At 41.3% G+C, this 23,101-nt stretch overlaps 1 protein-coding gene across 1 annotated transcript in view; it reads right to left on the bottom strand.

Moving 5' to 3' along the window:
• The window catches only part of AGT (angiotensinogen), a 97,612-nt gene that overhangs the window by 26,475 nt on the left and 48,036 nt on the right, over window positions 1–23,101 (bottom strand). The window contains exon 2 of the mRNA XM_085611475.1: window positions 19,190–20,011. Within this exon, the coding sequence (XP_085467601.1) occupies window positions 19,190–19,979 (790 nt within the window). The 5' untranslated portion in view covers window positions 19,980–20,011. The remainder of the gene's footprint in view (window positions 1–19,189; window positions 20,012–23,101) is intronic.

Genomic DNA, 23,101 nt, shown 5'->3' with positions numbered 1-23,101 from the left:
GGCCTCATCCTTATATTTTAAGATCAATGTTGTACATTGGCCAACACACTACATGCAAGGATCTGAAACAGGCCTACTTACCTGTCTCCTGATAAATAGTAATGGCCTAACAGGTATACAATCACACTACATGTGGTTTGGCGGGGCACGTCCCTGTAGTTACACTCATGTCAAGGGTACCATGCTGCTGTTTTACCTATAGTATCCACCACTCCACCCGGCATGATCCGGCATACCAAAGGCACCCAATAATATAGGGAAACTTGGGTGCTCTTTAGGTATTTTTATCTTTAAGACACTGTGAGAAGGAATATCACAAGTACTCCCTGGAATATGGTCAAGCCCACCCTGTTTTATAGGGGCCAAGGTGAGAACCGATGATGGAGCTTGATACCAATAGGATGTGTGAGGGTCCCTAAAATACTATTTTGGAACTCTCTATCTAGAAGGACTTGGATAAAACCGAGGAATGGCTCAGTCGAAAGGGTGGTAGACTAGCTTCGTGTTTTAGGGTATTTAATGTGCTGAAAACGTCTGGTGGTAATCCTTCCTTGAGAAATAAGTGTGCTGGCATAGTACCATAATTCTATACATATTTGAATTCTTTGATGTAAATACATCTTTGTGAAAACGTTTTTAATTAATAAAAAGTAATACTTGATTTAGATGTGTTGTAGTTAGCATAATCAGTCCTTAGTTGACATGACTAGACCTAACCAGCCAGCATTGACATTCAATTGACAGTGACAGAAATAAATGTGCTTTTTATATGAGCTTCCTACGAGCATGTTTCTTTTCTGTGTCTTTCAGACAATAAGCAAAATAGAATTGATGTCATGGTGCTGTTTACCTGACGAGCTGAAATGTATTAATTTGTGTTCTTCAAAAGACGACGGGAGAAAGTTTTTAGCATTTGCAACAAAGTCAATGTTCTTTACCTGAGTCTGCTCTAGGAGTTATTCATCAGTTGTACTGTCTTTATTTGTTGCGCAAATGTCATGTTATTTCCTTCCTTTCCTATGTACGTCCCTGTATTATTATGCATGAAAGTAGGTGTTCCTTAATGGTTCATTTTTGAGGTATCTTAATTTATTGAAAAGCTATTGTTTTACACATATTAAACTTTATTAGTTCGCCCTTTTGTGTCAGACCTCACCATGTTGAGTGTGTGACTCTCTGCCTGAAACCTACCAAAATTTGCTCTTTTTGTGGTGGGTGGCAGGCATTTCTTGCGTTTTAAACTGGGCAGCCTCTATGTCAGTCTGCTTGTTGATTTATATGTACCCTTATTTGCTTACTTTCTTGAAAGGCAAGCTCCAGGTTGGTCTGTCTATTCATTTATACTTAGATTTTCCATGACTTTTGAACTGATCAGACATATATTCGTGCTCTTGCTGATGTATACTTAGGGTCTGGCTATTTACTTATTTTGCCTTCTGCTTTTAACTTTAAATTTTGTCCTGTGAAGATTTCTATCATTTGCGCAAGCCTCATTGTTTTATGAGACTCAAACTGTCCCAGTCCTGCGTCTCACCCCTATTGATGTGTTAATTAAAACCATTGACAACTGTGCTTATCATCAACGTTTTAAATTCATTTTACTAGTGATGTGACGTGGTGGAAATGTTTTTTCACTTCCGTGTGGGACTTTTGTTTCAAATAAAAAAAAAAAGACTCTTTGAAGGGCAACAAATTGTGAGATTATTTCCGGGAAGTTTATTCCTTCGAAGTCCAGAGAGATGTGTCAACCCAACAATATTTTTTTCTAGCATTGTAAGCACATGCCATAAGGAATCTCAACCGACACATATTTCACATCACTTTATAAGGGTACAGTCAAAAGCAATGTGCACAGATTAAATACTTCCAAAAAATAAAGACGAACCGTGATTATCATTATGGATTGACTGATATTTTTCAGTGGAAAGAACACAAAATTCAACCTTTCTCACACAGCCTCATTAACCTTATGCAAGATCAACGCTGAGATTATTTTTGAGAATTAATTACAAATGTTAATTTAATAAAGTTATGAGAACCTCAGAAATTAATCATCCATGGTTTCACTGATGAGTATATAGCTATTTAAATACATGAATGTAAAACATCATAGGGCCTCTAAAGTGAGCTGGCAAGATATGAGCATTGCTACAATTTAAACTCCTCATAATAAGATAATGGGTGGTACACAGATTCTCTACTATACATATGCAAAACTTCACAGTATTTAAATCAACCGGGATGAAGGAAAATATGCAAACAAGTATTTTGGGACCTTGATTCTGTCTCTGTGGGAAAGTGGAAAATCAGTACCACACCTATAGTTTTCAGAGCTGTCACTGTCCCAATCATACAAAGGAATTGTAGACTCATACATTTTTTAAATGAAGGAGAATAATGTAATTTATGTTATGGCATACACAATAGGGGTGAGGGGTGACCACAACATTTCTGTTGCAGGAGTGCAGGTTCTAGCACCTCTGCAAGTTGTCCTTTCTTTAAGTATCCTGCACCTGAATAGATGTATTACCTTCATACAGGGAATGGGATACTCGGTATTGGTATTTCAAGGGTTTACTTGTACTCAGGATAATCTGTCACCGAAGCCCGTAACTGACTCCGGACGCAGGTAAATGTATTAGCACTGTGCAAGCTGACTTCACAGATCCCTCTTCTAGAATTTTGAGCCTGCCATGAATCCAGGGGAAGTTTGACTTTTCTGGAAATACATTCATATCTCCATTATGTACATGTAATGCTCTTTTGGGCCCCGCATAGAACAGCATGGAAATCATTTTCCTGACTTATATTTTTCTATATCTTTCGTGTGGATTTCTCCTCACTGCTTCATGGATCCACTCTTGTCCATTTTTCTCACCAGGCCCTGGCCAGTCTGTGGTCATTGGGCAGTATCCATTGTGGGTGCTGTGATATACCTCTGGTCTGAGAAGGCCTCTGGTATTATTAAACTCTGGCAGATCCTCAACCATCTTGCAAACCGGATGTCTTCAATTTGGCCTGCACACCTGGTAGGTTCTCTTAGCTCCTGGGCAGATCAATTCATTAAGATGACCACCATGAAGGCTTCCGTCTGCTGTGCTTTGCTTCTTGTCTTCACTGTTTGGAACTACCTCCTCACCACATAGGGCAGTAAGCTTTCCACTGCCCACCTGCCCATTCATCCTTACTGCTCGAAAGTAGTTCTCCATTCTTGAAGCAGAATCTCCTTTCCTCCGAGATTCTCCCCCTCGCTTCCAGCCACAAGCATCATGTGGAAGTAACCTGCATGTGAACATGTCTCCATCACTGACACGCATGTTAAACCACAAGTCTAACACACCCATCCTTTGTGACGGCAACCTGTTGCTAGGCTTTTGCATCTCCTTGTGACATCATCCGTTGCCTAGGCTCTTCGCTGACACGCATAGCAGGAATCTTCTTCATTTCAGTGCGTGCACAACAGGAAAGCTTTGGTTTTCTCTGCCGCTTTTAGCTGACACGCACAGCTTTTCCTCACAGTGGGCCTCACTTATTCAATTTCAGAAGCATATCTTTACGCCGCCTCTCGCTGACACGCACAGCACTAGGCATGTCTTCCAGGAGCCAAACCTCCTCACTGATATGCACAGCTTCTGGCTCATGGTGTGTCATTATTGCCTTCTCTTCCCGCTGACACACACAGCTGTATTTCAAGCAAACGAGCCTGGTATGTGTGTTACATCTTTGTCACCTTGCTGATGTGTATAACATTTCTGAAACAGGCGTATTCCTTATTTTAGGTGGAATGCTATATAGTGCTATATGGCCAAACTTACATGACTTAATTTTAAACTACTTGAGTCTGGACATCCATTATTATTATTGTTTTTTTTTTCTTGCCTTCATACAGGGTTTTACCTCGTTGTTAAATATTTTGGTAACATTTGTAGCCCCAATCATGAAGAATGTTACGGCCCCTCCTTTCTTTCTCCTGTCTCCTGATGATCCACCTATTAAGTGGCCTAAGTGGAAAAAAGTAATTGAGAGGTATGCACGAGTTTGTGGTACTTCTCTCAGTGCTGAAAGGAGGACAGCTTTATTATTGCACTGTCTTGGGTCAGAAGGCCAAGATGTTTTCAATCTTCTTCCCGATGTACCTGACACTATTGCTGTTGACTTAAATGAATATGAAATGTGTATGCACAAACTTGATGTTCACTGCTTGCCTAAGGTAAGCACTATACTAGAACGTTATCATTTTGGCAAGAGAATACAAAGGGAAGGCGAATGAACTGAGAATTATGTCACGGATCTTAGACGTTTGGCATCTTCTTGCGAGTTTGGCTCTTTGATAGATGAAAGAATCAGAGACCAGTTTATGTAAGGTTGTAGGACGGAGAAAGTGTGTGATAAATTATGGCTCAAAGATGAACCTAGTTTGGATGAAGTTTTGCTTGTTGTAAAACAAATTGAACACTCTTTGGAATGTGTGAAGGTGATTAAGAAGGACCTCAACAAGGGAGTATCTTCTGTTAGCTCAGGTTTTGGCTTTAGTTCCAAAGTGAAACCTCCTTCCAAAAATGGTGAGACAAAGGTATCGCACAATGACTAGGATACAACTAGAGCTCAGGGCAGGAGGGAGAGAAGGTGTTTTAGATGTGATAAAGTAGGACATCTAGCAAAAGATAAGTCATGTTCAGCACTCAAATCTTTGTGCACATATTGCAAAAAGAGGGGACACTTTGCGGCTGACTGTAGGATGAAAGGTCTCAAACAAAGGGTGAGTGAAGTTGAGTAGGACGCAAGTGTGGGCAGATTTTTATCCAGGTTGGGGGTGAGGGCCCCTTGGATTTCATAGATGTGGAAGGTGAAAGTCTTATTCAACTCTGGAGCTAAAATTACCATTGTAGCCAACAGATTTTATGAGGACAAATTGAAGGGGAAAGTTGTTTTACTCAAGCCTGACATTAGACCTTACACTTATGGAGGTGGCCCCATTGAATTGCGGGGGTACTTTGTAGGATTGATGGGATACGAGGGACGTGTTACCTCAGGCAAAGTCTATGTGTCGAAAAAGTGAAACAGTACTTTGAGTTGGTGCCATCAAAGGGATTTGGGTGTCATGTTGGACCCCCAACAGCAATTCTCCCATCATTGTGAAAGATAGACAACCTGTCAGACTCATAGGTCATGCTACTACACTACAAGATAGTTTAAAGGAAGATTATCCCCAAGTTTCAGTGGAAAACTAGGTTCCCTGAAGGGTTACTGCCACAAGATCAAACTTGTACTAGGTTCAGTCCCCACTTCTAGTAAGGTACATAATGTTCCCATTGCAGTGAAAGAAGAGATGCATTGTGAATCAGAAAAACCTAAGTAAAAACCTAAGTCTCAAGGCATCATTGAAGATGTTGAAGGGACTGCTTGGTTGGCTCCAGTGGTGGCTGCGAGGAAAGCTGATGGTTCACTGAGATTATGAGTGGACCTCAGACAACTTAATATGTGTGTCTTAGTGGATAAATACCCCCTTCCTAATATATTTGAGTTACTGATGATGGTGGGTAAAGCTAAAATGTGAAATACTTTAGATTTAACCTCTGCGTATCACCACATTTTGTTGGATGAATCATCAAATGTTCTTACTACGTTTGTTACGCCTTTTGGAAACTTTAGGTATGTCAGGCTACCTTTTGCCCTTGTGTCAGCTGCCTCTGTTTTTTAGCGTGCCATGGAAAAAGTTGTGCACAATGTACCAGGCGTCTGTGTATATCAGGGCGACATACTTGTGTATGGATGTGATGAGATTGAACATATTATTAGGGTTAGGCAAGTCCTGCACAGGCTTAGTGCACACAATCTCACCATTAAGTTGGACAAGTGTAAGTTTGGTCTCAGTGAGATTGATTATCTAGGCCATTACATAACCACTGATGCTGTGGTTCCTAAGGCAGAACTGGTAGACACCATTAAGAATTTGGCTTCTCCTTCTTCTTCGGAAGAACTTATGCATTTTCTTGGGATGGCTGAATACTATAATAAATTTACAAAGAACTTTGCTGAAGTCAGTTTCAACAAGAGGAACCTATTAAAAAAGGGGGCTAAATTTGAGTGGAGTGAGGAGTGTGAAAAGGAATTCTGTGAGATCAAAACCGAACTCTTGCAGGCGCCCAAGCTTCGTAATTGTTATTCCAGCAAACCTTCTGTCATCACCACTGACGCAAGCCTTAAGGGTCTTGGCTCTGTTTTGCATCAAGGTGGTTCTGATAGCACCATTATGTTTATTTCAAGGAGTCCCACAGGAGCTTAGTGTAGGTACTCAGTTATTGAAAGGGAGGCTCTTTGGGCCGTCAAGAAATTTAAGAAGTTCTTGTTGGGCACTTCTTTCATGATTAAGACGGACCACAAACCTTTACCAATAAGGGCATTTATTTAATCTCTCCCAGGATATCCAAGTGGCTTGTTAGTCTGCAGGGATATAGCTTTTGAGTGAAATATATTCCCGGTTCTGAGAACATTGTGGCTTACAGGTTATCTAGGTTGCCCCTGTGGCCAATTTGGAACCTCAGAATGATTTGGCATCCAATAAGTCTACGGATTTTGTTTGTGAGATGGACTACGAAGTAATTTCGGAGGAACGGTAGCGAGAAGCTGTTGTTGAGGATGAGGTCCTTCAAGGCGTCATGAAACGTATTTGTGCAGGTTGGCACCATAAGGAACAAGAAGGTATACTTTTTAAAGATGTTTGGTGTGTGAGAGACCAATTGTCTTCTAGTGATAGTATGTTGTGGAGAGGTAATAGGTTGGTTCCTTTTTTACTTTACAATTTTTGTTAATGCCATCAAAACATCCGATCATAGGGTGTGGAATCTTGGCAGAGTTGTTGTGTGCAGGGGAGGAAATTGGGGAAGGACTGGGGTGATGGTGATTGTGTGGATGATGAGGTAATCTGCAATGAGAATGATGTGGTTTCTTCGAGGAAATCGAGGAGAGAAACCCGCGCTACCCTATATTTGGATGACTATGTTGTGTAAATCTGCACCTCTTCCTTTGTACTAGTTTTCTTTATATTTGTTATGTGACATGAAATCTTCTTATGTTTTCCAGTTTTATTTTTGAGCTAATGTTCTTTTATGTTTCTGTATTAGTGAGGGAGATGTGTGATAATGTGCTTCAGCATTGCCTCTGCATTACATCACATGTCCTGGTTCTAGGATGCTTGCTAGTCCTAGCCTGTAGAATGTTCTTGGACTTGAGCAGAATCTGTGGGCAGTGCCAGTTGGGTGGCTGAGCTGTTATTCTATGCTGATACTTATAGGCCTCTTCTCATCATTAAAGAAGGAACTTACTTTTCAACAAACTCGTAGCCTATGTTTGTATGTGAACTTAGGTACAAAGCAACATAATGCTGCACAGGTAGATGAAACAGTAGGGGGTGGGGGTAGGGAGCGTATGGTTGTGTCATGTTCGAACTGGTTCTCTTAGTTCTCAGTGTCATCCGATGGGCATTTTGGTCTGTCTCTTTGTTTATCAGTAATACATTTTGATTGATTTTTGTATTCGTCACATTTCAAATGGAAGATGTTGATTTAGGCACTTTCTGTACAGTTCAGAGTAAGGGTTTGCTGGGCTGTATCCCTATACACGAGATTTATTCTCTTGGAAATTTTACTTGAGTGGCAGAATTATGTTGGATAAATGTGCTCACAGAGGCAGCTTTGTGTGCATTCCTACGACGGTCCACTTTCAAAAGTTGAACACACACACAAACTTGCAAGTTTGTGGGTGTCCAAAAAGTATGGTATTTTCATCCTGAAATAGTTCACAGAGTTACTCCTGTCAGGGTCTGGATTAGAAACATTTTGGGAGTTGGGCTAGGAAGGGGGCATCCCCAAAATTGATTAGGATATATAGAAAAAAGTGAAAGTACTGTTGCCCTTTTCATAAACGTGGAACCTGTCCCTCCTTCAAGGACTGGTTACATATGGTTAGAACTTAGAAGCGGGGAGAACAAATGTACCGCCAGCGTGTAAGATTTATAACTGTAGATTTACACATGTAAATTTACTTTTGTGACTAAGCCCCATTGTGTGGTCCCCAATAATAACAAGATATCACCAAACTCAGAATTGTCCATGCGTTAGTCACTTTTAAATTCATTTAGGGGTGAACAAAGACATTAGTCCATTATAATCTCTATGATGGATACTTGCGGAAGAAAAGAAGTACTGTATAAAGAATATGCACCAAATAAGGTGTTATCACTGAAAATTAAAATCCGAAACTTGTTTCTGGTGCCATCTTCTTTATTAGGAGGTCAGGCACTTCCCTGAAGTCTCTCTGCTTTGTTCCAGCCAGTCTGTTGAGGAGCATGGGGTTACTTTTCTATTTTGGGCGCTTTTATCATCTTGTTATCCACATTTTATTTTTCATCAAGTGATGTCTGTATTACCGTGGATAATGGTTTTCATGGCCTCCTGCAGTTCTGGCTTGTTTACTGTTGTAGGGCATGTGCGTGTGACTGCTGATGTACTAGTTTAAGAATGACCTCTGGGTTAATTTTGGTTTGTTTGTGTTGCATAATACTGCACTCCTGCTAAGGTGTTTACTTTGAGGCCTGGGATGGTACCAACAAACCTACACGTGACTCCTCGAGCAACATATATTGCAGAAGGAGCAACTATTTCTCTTTTTGTGCAGGACTGTATTTCTGAATGCATAAGTGAACAAATAAATATATAAGTCTGGTTTGATGTGGCACAATTAAATATTAATATAAATTGGAACATACATGGCAACATTTTAGAAGAAAAAAGTGGAACATTTCTTTTAAAAAAGCGGGAGAATGTACTTCCCCCATTGACTTCAATTGCGGCCTAAATCGGGTTACTGTCCTGTATGGATGGGCCTTGCAAGTCTGCCGCTGCAAAATCGGATATTAGAAACGTAAATGTACGTTTTTAGGTCGAGCCTATAGCAACAGCGCGCATGCGCTGTTCGCTTTGTGAGGCATGCAGTATTCAGTACAAAGTGGAAGCTTCGTGGAAGCTTCGCTCACTCTCCGCCCATTGACTTGTGTCTTTGTCCTCCGTAAATGCTGTCTTCTGATTCATTCTGAGGTTTGTTAGTCCCTCCTTGTGATGGCTATGTCGTCATTTGTCACCTCCCATGGCAACTGGCCCCTTTGAGTGTTGCACCGTACGTGGACTGTGAGCATTCCTTTGTGCCCCCTTTGCCCCCCGTCGGCACTCCCGTTGTCGGTGGCCGTGCTCCAACCCTCCCTCCCTCCCTCCCATTGTCCGTGACGCAATATGTCTCGCGTAAATGCGAGTCATATTGCATTGCAAAAGCATGTTTTTTTTACTTACCTGTCAGAAGCACGGGGAAAGCGCTATGGCAGACAGAAAGAGCGTGATGCAAGTGTTGTGCACTGACCTGCAGGAGCAGGTTGCTGGCAGTGCATACTCCGAGTTAGACAATCCCAGGCCCTGTCAGCTGAAGCCCGCAGAGAAATTGGGTTTTTGTATGCAGGAATCTGGATGTGGAGTCTTGAATTCGGTAGTCTCCAGCCTGAATCGGGAGGTTTGGCAAACATGCTAGAAGTAAACTAAACTAGCAAACTTCTGGCAGAAGCCACAGTGCTGGAAAATGTTTTTTCTTTTGAAATTTTAGTTGAGTTTCCAAACTTCAAATAGGTCTCACCTGTGGAAATGCTGTTTTTTTCAACCAAATTGCCACTGTGCATGGGCACAGAAGTTCAGTTGCCATTATTGCATGGCTTTTCATAACAAACAAAAAAAACATTCTGAAATGGTTAGTGCTTTCATACGGTGGCCATCTTGAAATATTCAAAGATGACTTGACGGCTTGAGTGCATCGGTGCACACACCAGGTGGCCATCCTTAAAAGAGAAAATACTGTAAGATGGCTGCTGCACATGTGCTCACAAGGAAAGCTTTTTTAAAGTAATTTTATGTCCATTGAAAGAAGGTTACCCACTGGTACATCAGTGGGAAGCGATGAGAGTGTGAGGGGAGGGGTGGGTAGGGAAGCAGGCACAGGGAGGCTAATTATCAAGAGAGTGGAAGGACAAAAAAAGAGGGTAGGAATAGGGATAGGTACACAGAGAAAATATTATCTCATGCACTATAATGGAAGAATTTGTCAGCAGTGAAAGATACAACTCGTCCAATCAGAACAATGTGAGACCAAAATGCTCTTTGTGCAGGATAAACACAAGAATAGAGCAGAAAGCCTTTGAATCATAAGTAGGTAAATGATCTAGATAAGAAAACCATTGAATGATGGGCAAAGAGCAGAGACAAAGCACGCTCCAAGTCAATATTAAGTTTATGTTGGATACTGTGGGTGTTTGCCAAAAAACACCTAAAGCGTTTTTTAGGCGAGCCTTTAACAAAGGAGGAACTGCACTTGTGGTCACCATCGTACAGCACTTTACTTTGGCCACTCTGAAGTCTAAAGTGTCCCAGCAACTACCTTGGTGCCTGATAACATGCTTATTCCTCGCCTATTGGATGTACCAAAGTACATTTCAGCATGGTTACCAAATAGTCCCTTCAGAAATGTGACCCTTTAAATTAGATCTGGCTTTTAGCTAACAACAAATTCTGTTTTGGGACGAGTAGTTTTGCTTTTATAATTAGAGGTATGAGTGCAAATTTCACATCGGGCAACCGCCTGTAGTTGAAAAGGCCTTTACAGCTTGAAAATTGTACACGAGGCCACATGGCAGGTACGAGTCTGTATGATCTCCAAAAAAACACTTTCTAGACCCTTCCACTGCTCAAATTAATTTCATACTTCCCTATACTAATTCACCAATAATCCTTTTTGGGTTCCAGAGTAGCGTACCACTCGGTGAAAAGCGCTTTGACGCCTCGTCAGGGCTAGTAAGCGTTATATAAATGCAATTACAGTACAATACAATACAATACAATACAACTACTATTAGGATATTTCAGCAGTGTGGACAAGCAATCAAAGTAGTAAAGCACTGGCTAAAACATTGTCTAGTTGTAGTGCTTTGTGGACTGAACGTGAGAAATCCTGTCACACTTCTGTAAGGTGCTGGAGAACCCCATAGTGCAGCTAGTGCTGGGGTCAGCCTCGAGATCTTGCTGATTGTGGAGAGACTACGCATTTGGGATTCCACGCTTGGCGTTGTGTTACCACATGACACTTTCTAAGTTTTCTGTTGTTGAACAGTTTCCAGTGCTGTGTCAATTGCCGATATGTGCCTTATTTTCTGACTTACCACTGAAGGTAAATTTTCCTGGCTGACGCGCAGCACGGTTTGAACAGTTTTAACCATATTTTTAGAGTTATTTTAAGCACAGCTGACTCACGTTTTAACTGTTTATATTGTTGCACCATTGCTCAAGAATCTCATGTTCATATTTCAGGCTTCTTATTATTTTAGTTATTATATTGACTTATTCATTTAACTTGTTGTCTTTGCTTATTTTATTAGCCAATTTCTTTAGTCTTTTGTTTTTAGATTTGTGTTACAGGTCCCCAGAAGGATGGCTGCTGGCTATATGTTGCAACCCCCGCAGTTTTTGTCCGAGTCCATGAATCCCTATTGCCCTGGAACAAGAGGAAACACCTTTTTGATTCTTATCTTATAGCAATTGGTGGTGATGTAGCAGGGTTTTCACGAAATGAAACCTGCTTGAATTGAACCCTCAATAACACTTGTGTGTGCTGTGAAAAACCTATGCATAAAAGGGCCTAAAATGAAGTAAAATGCTACTGTGCAAGCGTGACCTAAAGCACTGGAGTAGGCCGCAAATGCTTTTGACTAATGTAAGTTAGAAAGACTAATGCAGCTTTAATGCATTTATTAATCATTGCTAGGAAAGTAATATTAACTCGGGTTGCGCATGGGTAGGTGCCACACAGGGTGGGTGCGTTATGGTATAGCATTATAAGTGATTAATATTGTCTGTGTTTGTTTTCCGTAGAAATATGTTTTTCTGAAACGTTTGGGTTAGTGAAAGAAATAAAAGCGTTTTAATTCCGAGTGAGAAGTGGAAGGTGGAAGACGATTGTCCTTCATCGGTCCTATGTGCCTGCCAAGAGTTTGCGTGAAGAAACAAAATAATCTTCCAGAGAAGGAACACTTCCTTAGAGAGCGGCACAAATAGACAAACGTGATACAGAGTTTGTTACATGACTGGGATGGAAAAAATGTGCACTATGACAGTGGTTTGAATTTGTATTTCCTTTGCTGGAAGTTGATAAGATGAATAAACAAACAATGAAGTCCCTGAATAAAGTGACATGACAAGAGTGGTGTGACAGTACACCACCTTCCTTAACCAATCGAATGAGAAGAAATTGTCAGTTCTGACACCATTGTGGGTTGGTCATTTGGGTTTTAGAGTATAATTGAGGTTCCCGGTGAGAGGGGTGGTGCGCGTTGGTGATTTCCTTGCGTGAGGAGAGTCCGGTGTTGCTGTCTCCTATTCTTGAGCTGGCTGTTCCTGTATGCTGTTTCCTGACTTAGTCTTTGCCTCTTCATATCTTCTTGAGGGGCCTTACTGCTCTCGTGGCCAGAGAGTAGTTTTCCTATTTCCTGTTGGGTTAGTATTGACAGAAAACTGAACTTGCATAATCATTTGCAAAGTATTTTGTCTCTCAACCTTTTTGTTTCTTCGCCTTTCCACTCCTTTATGCACAATTATTGAGATGCGATCTATTGTAATTTCTCTAATTATGTTTCTCGTGATGGTCTATGATTCATACTGTATTTGGTATTGATGAGCATATTTTCACATTATTTAGATAAAGCATTTTAATTATACAAATGAGTTTATCTTTATTATAGGTGTTTAATCTTATATAAGTACAATAGAATTAGGTATTAGTTTGCCAAACCCTGTCAACATAAATAAAGATTGCATCGCCACAAATTATATGCAGAGATGATGATATAATTAGGAATTTGGTAAGTTTGGTGTTACACTCACCGAGCATGAAGGGACTTGTTGGGTAATGAATTTGGGCCTTCTCTGTGGAAATGTATTAGTCCCAGATCGCTGGATGAGTGGCAAGAAGTTTTGCTCAACAAGAAAACTCGGAGTCTTGCTACACAATCTAGGCATAGAAGGACGCACCATTTATGAAAGTTTGGACAAAATTGTTATTGGCAAAAGCGATGGTAAGCCTAGATACTTACATGGGATGTCGGTGTTGATGTTGGAAAAACATTTTGGTCCCACGCATAAATATTGTTATGGAAAGTTATAGGTTTTTCACGAGGACCCATGCTAAGGGGGAAAAACTTGGAAACTATATAGTCTCCATAAAAAGTCTGGCCTGGATTTGTGAATTTGTAGATTTAACTGATTCTCTCATAATGGAATAGTTGATGCATTGTACAAATGATACCAGAGTACAAGAAAAATGATTGGCCAAAAATCCCACTCTGATGGAAACAGTGGATATAGTTGAGGGTATGGAAGACACCTCAGGGAGGGTCAAAAAAAGATGCGGCATTGCGACACAATCTGTGGAAAAGGTTACCTGTGTAGCATTTGAAAAAGACGTACTTCATAGCAACATGAGTGTTGTGCAAAACATAATGTGTGAAGGGCCCAAAGTCCATTTGAATTCTGGAAACGATTCCCGCTTCAAGTGTTTCAAGTGTGGCAGTCCTAACTGTCTTTTGAACAACCCTAATTATTGCTATGCTCGTAATTCTATTTGTTGTAATTATGGTAAGAGAGGGCATTTTGCCCGCATGTGTAAGAATGCAAAGGTACATAATGTGACTGAAATCCACAAATTGAGTCAAAAAGCCATTTTGTAAGTTGTGCCTTTGTCGGTGAATGTCAAACAAGTAGACGGAAAGATTGATGATGGACATATTAATATGCCTGAATGTGAGGCTATAATTGGTGGGAGAAATCCTATAGTTTTAACTGATTCAGGTTTCCCTTTTATCTTGGGACACAATAGGATTTGGCAGAAGATGTATGGAAGTGAAAATATTACATGTTCCTGCCTGACTTAAACCCAGATGGGTATGGGAGAATGAAGATTGATCCAATAGGATATGCAGTAGTGAACATTAATTTCAAGGGGAGTGCGAGTGTGGGAAAGATTTATGTAGCAAAACGCAGTGATAATTGTCTGGGGTGGTGCTACCAAAGGGATTTGTAACTACCCTCAATTCCAATTCCCCTGATCAAGTTCTTTTGATTGCTAATATTGGGGAGGATGTTGAACTAGTCAGGAATTTTACAATGTGTTTAAGGATGAACTTGGTTTTTTGAAAGACTTCACACAAAGAATTATTAGAGAACAACATGAAACCTGCAGTACATTAAGTGAGAAGAGTACCAAACCTATTTTAAAACCTTTTCAAGAAGAATTGGATAGGTTGCTACAGATGAAGTTGATTGAGGAAATAGAATCCTCCGAGTGGTTGGCTCCTGTAGTTTGGCTCCGAAGGACAATGGTACCATGCTGCAAATGTTTGTTGATCCAAGAGATCTCAACCAAAGCACTTGGGTTGATTGCCAGCCCTTATCTAATATAACTGAGGCTTTGGCTATGCTAAAAGATAAATGTATTTTTAGTCTCATAAATATTTTGGCCGCTTACCATCTGGTGCAAGTACATGAGGATTTGAGAGCGGTCACATTCTTTGTCACACCTTTGGATACTTTCAGATTTTTAAGGTTACCATTTGAGTTGGCTTTAGCTGCATACTTATTCCAGAGACTCATGAAGGCTATATTGAAAGGAATAGATTCAGAAAAGTTTTGTTAGGATGAGGAAGAATCATTCTGAGACATTGAGATGAGTATTCACCCGGTTTAGGGACAGGGGACTTGTGCTCAAAAAAGAAAAGGGCAAGTTTGGTGTGAGCAGTCTTGTATTTAGGCCATAATATATCAGGTGATAGGATAAGGCTGAAGTTAGATTTGGCTAACTCCTTCATTGTAGTACCATCCCCAACTGATAAAGATTAGGTTATGTTGTTCCTGGGTCTGGCGGAGAGCTGTTTCAAAGTTTGCTAATGTGGTAAAACCTATCAGACTCCAGATCAAAAAGGGTGTGGGGTTTGATGGTCCAAAGATTGTGAGGAAGTTTTTAAGGTCATCAAAGAAGAAATTACTAGAATGCCAAACCTTGGTCATTTTGATGTCTCCCAAAAAACATTCCAGCACCAAAAACGAGCTTGAAAGGTCTCTGGAGGTTTTTATCCCAAAAAAGTGATGGTGAGGAAAGAGTTGAGGCTTTTGCATCATGCTCCCTTAAGGGGGCAGAGAAAAGATATTCCATTATTGAACAGAAGGCTTTGGTACATATGTGAGCAGTGCATCATTTCAAGTTTTTCTTTGGAGTTTACTATTTCTGCTGAGAACCGATCATAGGCCCTTTGTTCGATTGTTAGGTTGCAGGAATATTTAGAATACCACTCCACAGATCAAAAGGTGGGTTTAAAGTCTGATTGAGTTCAATTTTCGTGTGGAGTATCTTCCTGAGGCTAAGAGAGTTTCAGCAGACTGCTTGCTAAGGTTACCTGTGGATAAATTAGTATTGATGGATGTAGACATTCCTATCATGTGGGTTGACAAGCCTGCCAGATGTTAATGGAATGGGATACTAAGTGGCTAGGGATGATTTAAGGAAATTAGTGATGCATTATGTTGGGGAAGGTTGGCCTAATCTCAAATCAGTAGAAGAAGATGCCTAAGTTTTTTGGAATTTCAGAGATGAGTTATGCATTGTGAATAGAGAGCTTTACCGCTGGGACTGGTTGGTTCCACCAGTAGTTCTATGGCAAAGTCAGTCTTGCCCATGAGTGGCATTAAGGAAGAAACTTAACCAAACAAGGGTAAGAGAAAGTTATTGGTGGCCTGTGTTAGACAGACAGGTTAAGCGTGTAGTGAGAGATTTCTTAAATGTGCGAGCAATGACGAGTCCAGGTCGGTGAGGACTGCTCCGCTGTAACCTGTTGAAATTCCTGTGAAGCCTTAGAAGAAGTTATGGTTAGATATAGTTGGCTCTTTTCAATTACTGCTACCAGGTGAAAGGTATGTTCTTGTTTTGTTGATTATACTTCTAAATGGGTTGTGTAAATTCTACAACTACCAGGAGTGTCTTGAAATTTTTGAGGTATGTCTTTGCATGTGAGGGCATACCCATGACCATTATCAGTGACAATGGAGTCCAATTTATGTCCACTAATATGAAAGAATTTTCAGATGGCCTTCTTCCTATTCATCACCCCACCGCCTTGTATTCACCACAGGGCAATGGTCTGGTAGAAAGCATGAATCGCCTTGTGAGGGTGGTTGCTCAATCTGGTGTAGAGATGAGGGTACCTCTAAAGGCAATTCTGCTGGGGAAGTTGCGGGCACATCATAAGGCCCTCAGTGGTGTAACTAATGTATCGCAGTTCCGGTGTTTGAAAGGTAGACTGGCAGATTCTAAACTCATCCATTTGTGATTGGATTGAAAAAAAAAGTGAGAGGGGGTGGACTTCCATCCTGTCAAGGATTAACAGATGGGGTACAAAAGGCATTTTGATGATAAGCATGGTGTGTGTGAGACCGGAAATGGAGTGTGGGAATGCTTGTTTTTTTTGTTTTTTTTAAATGTTGGGCCTCTAAAGACAAATAATTATTTTTGGGCTAAAGTGCATTATCCTTGTAAAAAAGGTGATAGTTTTGAGTGCTGGTGAGATGTGTAGCATGTCATAGTTCGATCAATACAGAGCTGGAGGTGGTTTGGATTCGTCTAAAGCTTCATCCCATGTAATCCCATGTTAGGGGGTTAGTGTGTATTTATTTTCTCCTTCTCCAGTGCTTCACTTGTAAATGGATAAGTGCCAGTGCCCTCATCTGTAGGCCACTGCAGCCTACACCACCCATTGCCCCTCCAGCACTGCCAATGACAGTACCAAACCGGCCACTAATCAACACACTCCTACAAGTGTGACAATTCAGACTATTCCATGCCCCCCAAGCTGTAAGAATGGCTTGGACAGCAGGTAATAGTTATATTTTAACATGTATTGAATTAGTAAACAACTGCTCTCCTAAATCAGACATACAGCCCACCATGTGGCAGCTGTCATAAGTGCCGGTGCTGCCAATTAAGTACCGGTGCCAAGCACCGGAAACCATTGGCTCAAATTAACCACTGTTTTTATCCCTCTTTTCCTCCTTCAACGTTTTTGGTCGGAATTTCCTTTTTGTCTTGGTTGTATATATTTTTGTAATTCCTGAAGGAAGGAGATGTAACCTGCAACTGATTAGTTGAGTCAGAGTTCCATCTAACCATGACTCATTTGTGTATGTGAGGACTAGAGAAGGTGGAATGGGGCTTTGTTGAATGGGGAAGAAGTTGCTGAGGTAGCTGTTTGAGGAAGGCTGTGCTGAATCTGTTGGTGAAATCAATAAACCTGAAGAACTATATCGGTCTCGTTTTCCTTGAACTCAGGAAAATCTTTTTCAGGAGGCTGGAAAACTAGGTAGAAAATAGACAATGGTAGTGGTAAAACTGATAGAGCAAAGGTGGGTCATTTCTCGAATGTGATTAGTTCAGAATCACCATGGTGAGACAGTGGAGACAGTCGAGCATTAGCATGACGTAAGTAAACCAAGTGACTGATTCTAAGTGTTGTTTGACAGTCATTTCCACATTGTTTGATCCAGTAAGGGGTACTTCTCCCTAAAAAGATGCACATATGCCCCCCAAACCAAACTGGTAGAGGCAGTCAAAGAAAAGAGGAGGCTGTTACTCTAAAGCTATGTCCCTTAATGATTAGGGATTATGGAAGAGGAAACAAGGAGGATGACTGCAGGCGGAGAAGCTCTCACGCATGAGAATCAATGTTGACAAAGACTCTGAAGCGGACAACCCACAATGCGGTAAAAGGTTTTCACTTGAAGTCAATTTGGACAAGAATAGCTGGGGCAGAAGAGGACATAAAAGTAGTCAGTATCCCATTTGTACTGATGCTCAAAAAGTGAACGCGTTTAAAGACACATCCAGGTGCATCTTACGTTTCAGCAGTGTGCCCTCTCATCTACATATATACCTTGAAACTGAGACTGGGGTGGGCTAGAAAAGGACACTACAGCAGCCAACCTCATGATCGTTTTGTGTTCCTGTGTTCCAGTCCTTCAAAATGGGGTAGATTGAGAGAAGATTCTGATCCCCAAACCTGAGAGGGACTAATGTCTTTATAGCCAAGATACTAGTGGTGCTAGTCTAGTTACAGAAATTACAGGGTGGAAAAATCGAAGGAAAAATGCCCTTCATATACCAGCTGTAATAATTCGCCCTCACCGCCATACATATGGCTGCAGTAGGCCTTTGGTGGGAGAAGGACTTTGCCAGCGGCAAACTGGAGCTTTATACCCTCCCTCCCTCCCCTCACTCTTTCTGGTCAAACTCTAATTGTTTACATTCCTGGTGGCATAAATTAAGGGACTGGGCATTCCATTATGCGCTGGTTCCCAGCTCCTGGATTTACCAAAATTGATAGTTTGGCCAAGATTGAGTTGAGGTTGGGCTGGGGACAATGTTGAACTTCTGGCCTTTGTCTCTAGACTCTGCCAACAGTTACTCATTAGGCTTCTATTGGTTGGGGTGAACTTGTTGCCTTGTGCCTTCTCCCAAGTTTATATTTTCAACACTGTTGCGTTTTATGACAATACATATTTATTCATGTTTGGCCTGATAGTTAACACATACAATCACACACACACTGGCTTCACAAAAAACGTTGTCACCGCATGACCAGCTAAGAGGGGGCATGGAGAACAAAGTCAAAAGGGATGCCATTGACACATGCACTCACCACTCATAAGCGCATTCACACACACAGACTCACACTCTGTCTCTCTCTCTCCCCTTCTCTCTCTCTCAACAAAATCACTATGAGAGGACGTGACCCTCCGCGTATTGTGTCAATACTTGACAATGGGAATGCCATTGTTCACCAACACTGAGTGTATCAAAATCTCTGTGTTGCATTTGTTATTACAAAAGAAGCAAGACTGTTTAAATTGGTTTGTGTTGCATCGGTGCACTCAAGCAGAAAGATATTTAACATGGCTCTATTCTCACTGAGTTCCTGGTGCTTTGTCAGTGAACACAAATGTGGGGCACGTGCCATGTACCTCCCTCCAAACACCCATCGGGACTTCATGGCTGCCACTCTTACCTTTGAAGTGCATGTAACTGGCATACATGAGGGTGGTGGACGGATCAACACTTGTCAGAAGTGGACGACCTTTTCTGGATATTCTGCCATTGAAGAAGCCATTGATTTTTTCTGTTGCTTGAGCTGGGTCAGAGAAACCAACAGCTCTCACAAACAAGGCGTCCGCTGATGGAACCAGGTCATACACAAAGGACCCGGATAAGTGCATTCCTGGGGTGACGAATAAGAAAGCCAGCTTTGAGGCATCGATGTTGTCTTCTTTCGACAATAGCAGACTATCCATGGCTTTCAGGGACGAAAAGACAATGTGGCCATCTAGCTTAGAGGTGCAATTGGACCCACCAGATGGGAACCCCAAAAACACCTGAAGATTGTCAGAAGTGTTCTTGGATGCTCCTAAGTAAAATGAGACCAGGGCCCCATACAGATTAGTAGGAGATAACAGCACTGTTTCCAATTTGTGCATTTCTTTCCAGGCACCAAAGAAACGAAAGCCAAGGAAATTCACTAGCCTAGTCAAGTAGAGCAGCCTCTGGTGCCCTTTGGGACCAAGACTTTGTGATTCAAGGGTAAATCGGTCTCTCAAGCCTTCCTCTTCGGCTGTGTTTGTGGAATCAATCGGGATAGGGATGAAGGTTTTCTCCTCGCTGGTTGTTTGGTTCTCCCTCTCGAGCTTCTCACACGCGCTCTGGTTGTAGGCGAACAAGTGGAATGGATGCACATAGACACGGTTGCATACTGTGAGGGCGATGCACGCAGTAAAGCATAGCAGAATCAATCCTGAGTTCATGGTGAAGCCGGATCAAGGGGAATTTCAGACACCTGTTGGAGACAACAAAATAAAAGTTATTGAAGCCTGCTTGCCTATCAGTCTTCGAACGTCTGAATGACCTACGTCCAATCTACTTTTTAGTAAAAAAATTGAAACTGACACAACACCTATGGTATCATTTCCATATTGCCCCTCAAGGTTGTATCTCTGATCATTAGGCACCTAGTGACTGCTATGATTCCAGCTCCCGTCAATAACAGAGACGTTCTGGCAATTTAAAGACACACCGGCTCAGACAAACTTCATCGACAGTGTAACAGAAACCACGCTGAAGAGGGTGCTGTATGGCATATGATAAACTACATGCACTTAAAATGTAATCTTTATTAAAATAGCTTCAGGATACTACAAAAGTTAGTTACAGAAGCAGAGTGATGAACTGCCACTCAGTGAGGTCAGAAAGGGTGATCCATTATGAGGGATGGAATATGGGAGGCTTTTTCTTGTCGTCCACACCTCCCTCAGAAGGCACATATTCCTCAACTCCAAGCCTTCTTTTAGGCTGTAGGCAGTGCAAACGCTCTCATGAGTCATGCCAGAATTTTGGAGCAGCCATGGGGCAGTCCTTGTTTAAGCTAGGAAACACAATGATCTTTCAGTAATATGTTGTTAATGTTTACAGTGATAAATAATTTCGAGTGGTCTCATTTAAAGTTTGGAGGAGCAAGAGTCCTTCTGTAAACCAGCTGAGCTTGTGGACTGTACCTTGCGGGCCAAGGTCTTACTGACCACATCAGTAGACCATTAATTGTTTAAAATGTTGGAAATGTACTCTATTTAGATTTACTCTTAAAACTTGAGTAGAGTTCTTCCTTTTTGGGGGTTCTTAAAAACTCCATAGACTACTCATTAATTTTTACCTACTCTCCTTTAAGCAAGAGGATTGTATGCAGAGTGAACTAACCACATAAGCAAGTGTAGAGGAAAAGTGAATTAGCACAATTGTTTTTTCTTTTTTTCTTCGTCAGAAATGTTTTTTATTGTCCTTTTGAAGAATTCCCTTCCCTATCATCCCATGAGATATGGAGGTTACCGAGGGTTATTCGTAAAAGTGTGGCCAAGTGAGAAAGAGGGATAGCCACCCACACTCAAAATCTGCAATGTGACTGCTACAAATAAAGATTGAGCACATCATCTCAGGGACCTCATTTTCACATGACGTCGAATTTCTCCTTGCAGGTAAAACAGGGAAGTCTTGGACAGGTATTTATTGGTGATAGAGAAGTATATACTCCAACAGATTGTTATGTAATTCATGGTAACCATGTCCGCACGAAGAATTTTAACATCCTATGTCGACTCTAGACTGTGGCATATCTCCTTGCTATGCTGAGGAGAAGAATAAATAAATAGCTTTATTGTGTGATTAAATAAATCATTACAATTTACATAAAATCTCAAAGAATTAAAAGTCAAGCTCATAAGACCAATTAATAGGACACAGTTTAAAAACCAAGCAGGTCACTGACAAAAAAAATGGGCTAATGAATAATCATGCATTTTAAAAATAGCAAAGAATGTTCATGTAATTTAGTGCTAAATTAACAACTGGAACCAGTTCGTGAATGATGTAGGTTAATTTTAAGTATCAAGCTAAGCTCTCTCGTTGTTTAAATGGGCATAATACCTCTCTTTTTTACTTGTTTCGAGTATTTTGTTGCCTAATCGGTTTCGGGTGCACTGAATCCACACGTTTCACCAGATTGTTTTGTTTGCGGTGTGTCGGGCATCAGAATCGGGTTTGGGTGCACTAAATTTATGTTTTTCATCAGACGGCTTGTGTTCACAACATGGTGGGTGTGAGTCACTTCGGATATTGATTGACAGGCGTACTCATTTGGGGGCTTATTTACGAGAATATCCCTGAGCTGGCACCCTTTTGGCAGCCTAGCGCCAACACAGGAACCCTTCACCATGGTGCAAGGGTTCCTGGTTAGATGCAGAATTGTTTTTGCGCAGGAAGGTGTCCCTTCCTGCACAAAAACAATCCTGGGAGGCAATATCCTCTTTCTATGTATGCAGCACACATGCAGCACACATAGAAGCAGCAAAAATAAAATAAAGCATTTCTCCTCATTTCGCCATGTTAAGACCAGGATTTCCCTGACGCCCACTTCAACACTCATTGCCCACCCTTTTCACGCTAAATATAGCGTGAAAGGGGACCTCATTTACAAGGCGGCGTTAAGCCATGTTAAGTGGCTTAACACCACTTGTGAATATGGCGAAGCCCCTATCGCCAGAGGAACGTCGCAAAAAGTGACATTCCTGTAGTGATAGGGTCTTGTAAATATCCCTCTAAGATCTTTGCAGCAGGGGCCTTACCTCAAAAGAAAGAATTTTTTCTAACTTTATTGGCTTTATATTCATGGCCATGACACAGCACTGATAACATGACAGTACAATTACTTTTAGCATGCAATCGTATCTCGGTACATATAATTGACCCATTGCGCTGCACTTAAAATACACAAAATCCCTCCTTGGAGAAATGTACCACATACCCCCTCCCTTTGCATTCACCTGAGACGTACAGTGTGGCCTCCCAGGGAGTGTGTAGTAGTCAAAGTTGCAATTCATCCTCCTGGAACCCAAAAGATAATTTAAAATGGAGCCTGTTTGTAACCAATGATGTAATCCAGGATAGATTTTCTGTTACGTGTGCTTGTTTCCAGTTTCTTTATTGCAGAGTTTTAAAGAAATCTATAAGCCGACTGACTTTTTCTTGCTCCACACCCTTTCCGCTGCACTCTCCTGGATTCCAGCTGAGTAGTTCGGGGAGGCTATATGAGGCAGGGCACTGTCCCAGGAGTCATAGCATATCAGGCACTCCCTCCACCCGTTCAAAGGCTCATGGTGCATTAACTTTACAAACTTCAAGTTTAACGACTACAAAGACCAATTGAGGCTTTATATTTTCATGCAGCATATTCTCCTGCATAATAATTTTTTCCTACACCATACATTTATGACTATATAACACATCACTGTGAGTATAGGAAGGGATCCTTAAGGTCCTGAAGAAGCAGCTTGGGGAGCTTCGAAACATGTCGGCAGATATAGGAGGCATAGTTCATTGA

Source organism: Triturus cristatus, chromosome 6 (assembly GCF_964204655.1).
Source record: "Triturus cristatus chromosome 6, aTriCri1.1, whole genome shotgun sequence".
NCBI classification, from domain to species: Eukaryota; Metazoa; Chordata; class Amphibia; order Caudata; family Salamandridae; genus Triturus; species Triturus cristatus.
The sequence above is the reverse complement of the archived record's forward strand: the minus strand, read 5'-3'. Positions and strand labels throughout refer to the sequence as shown.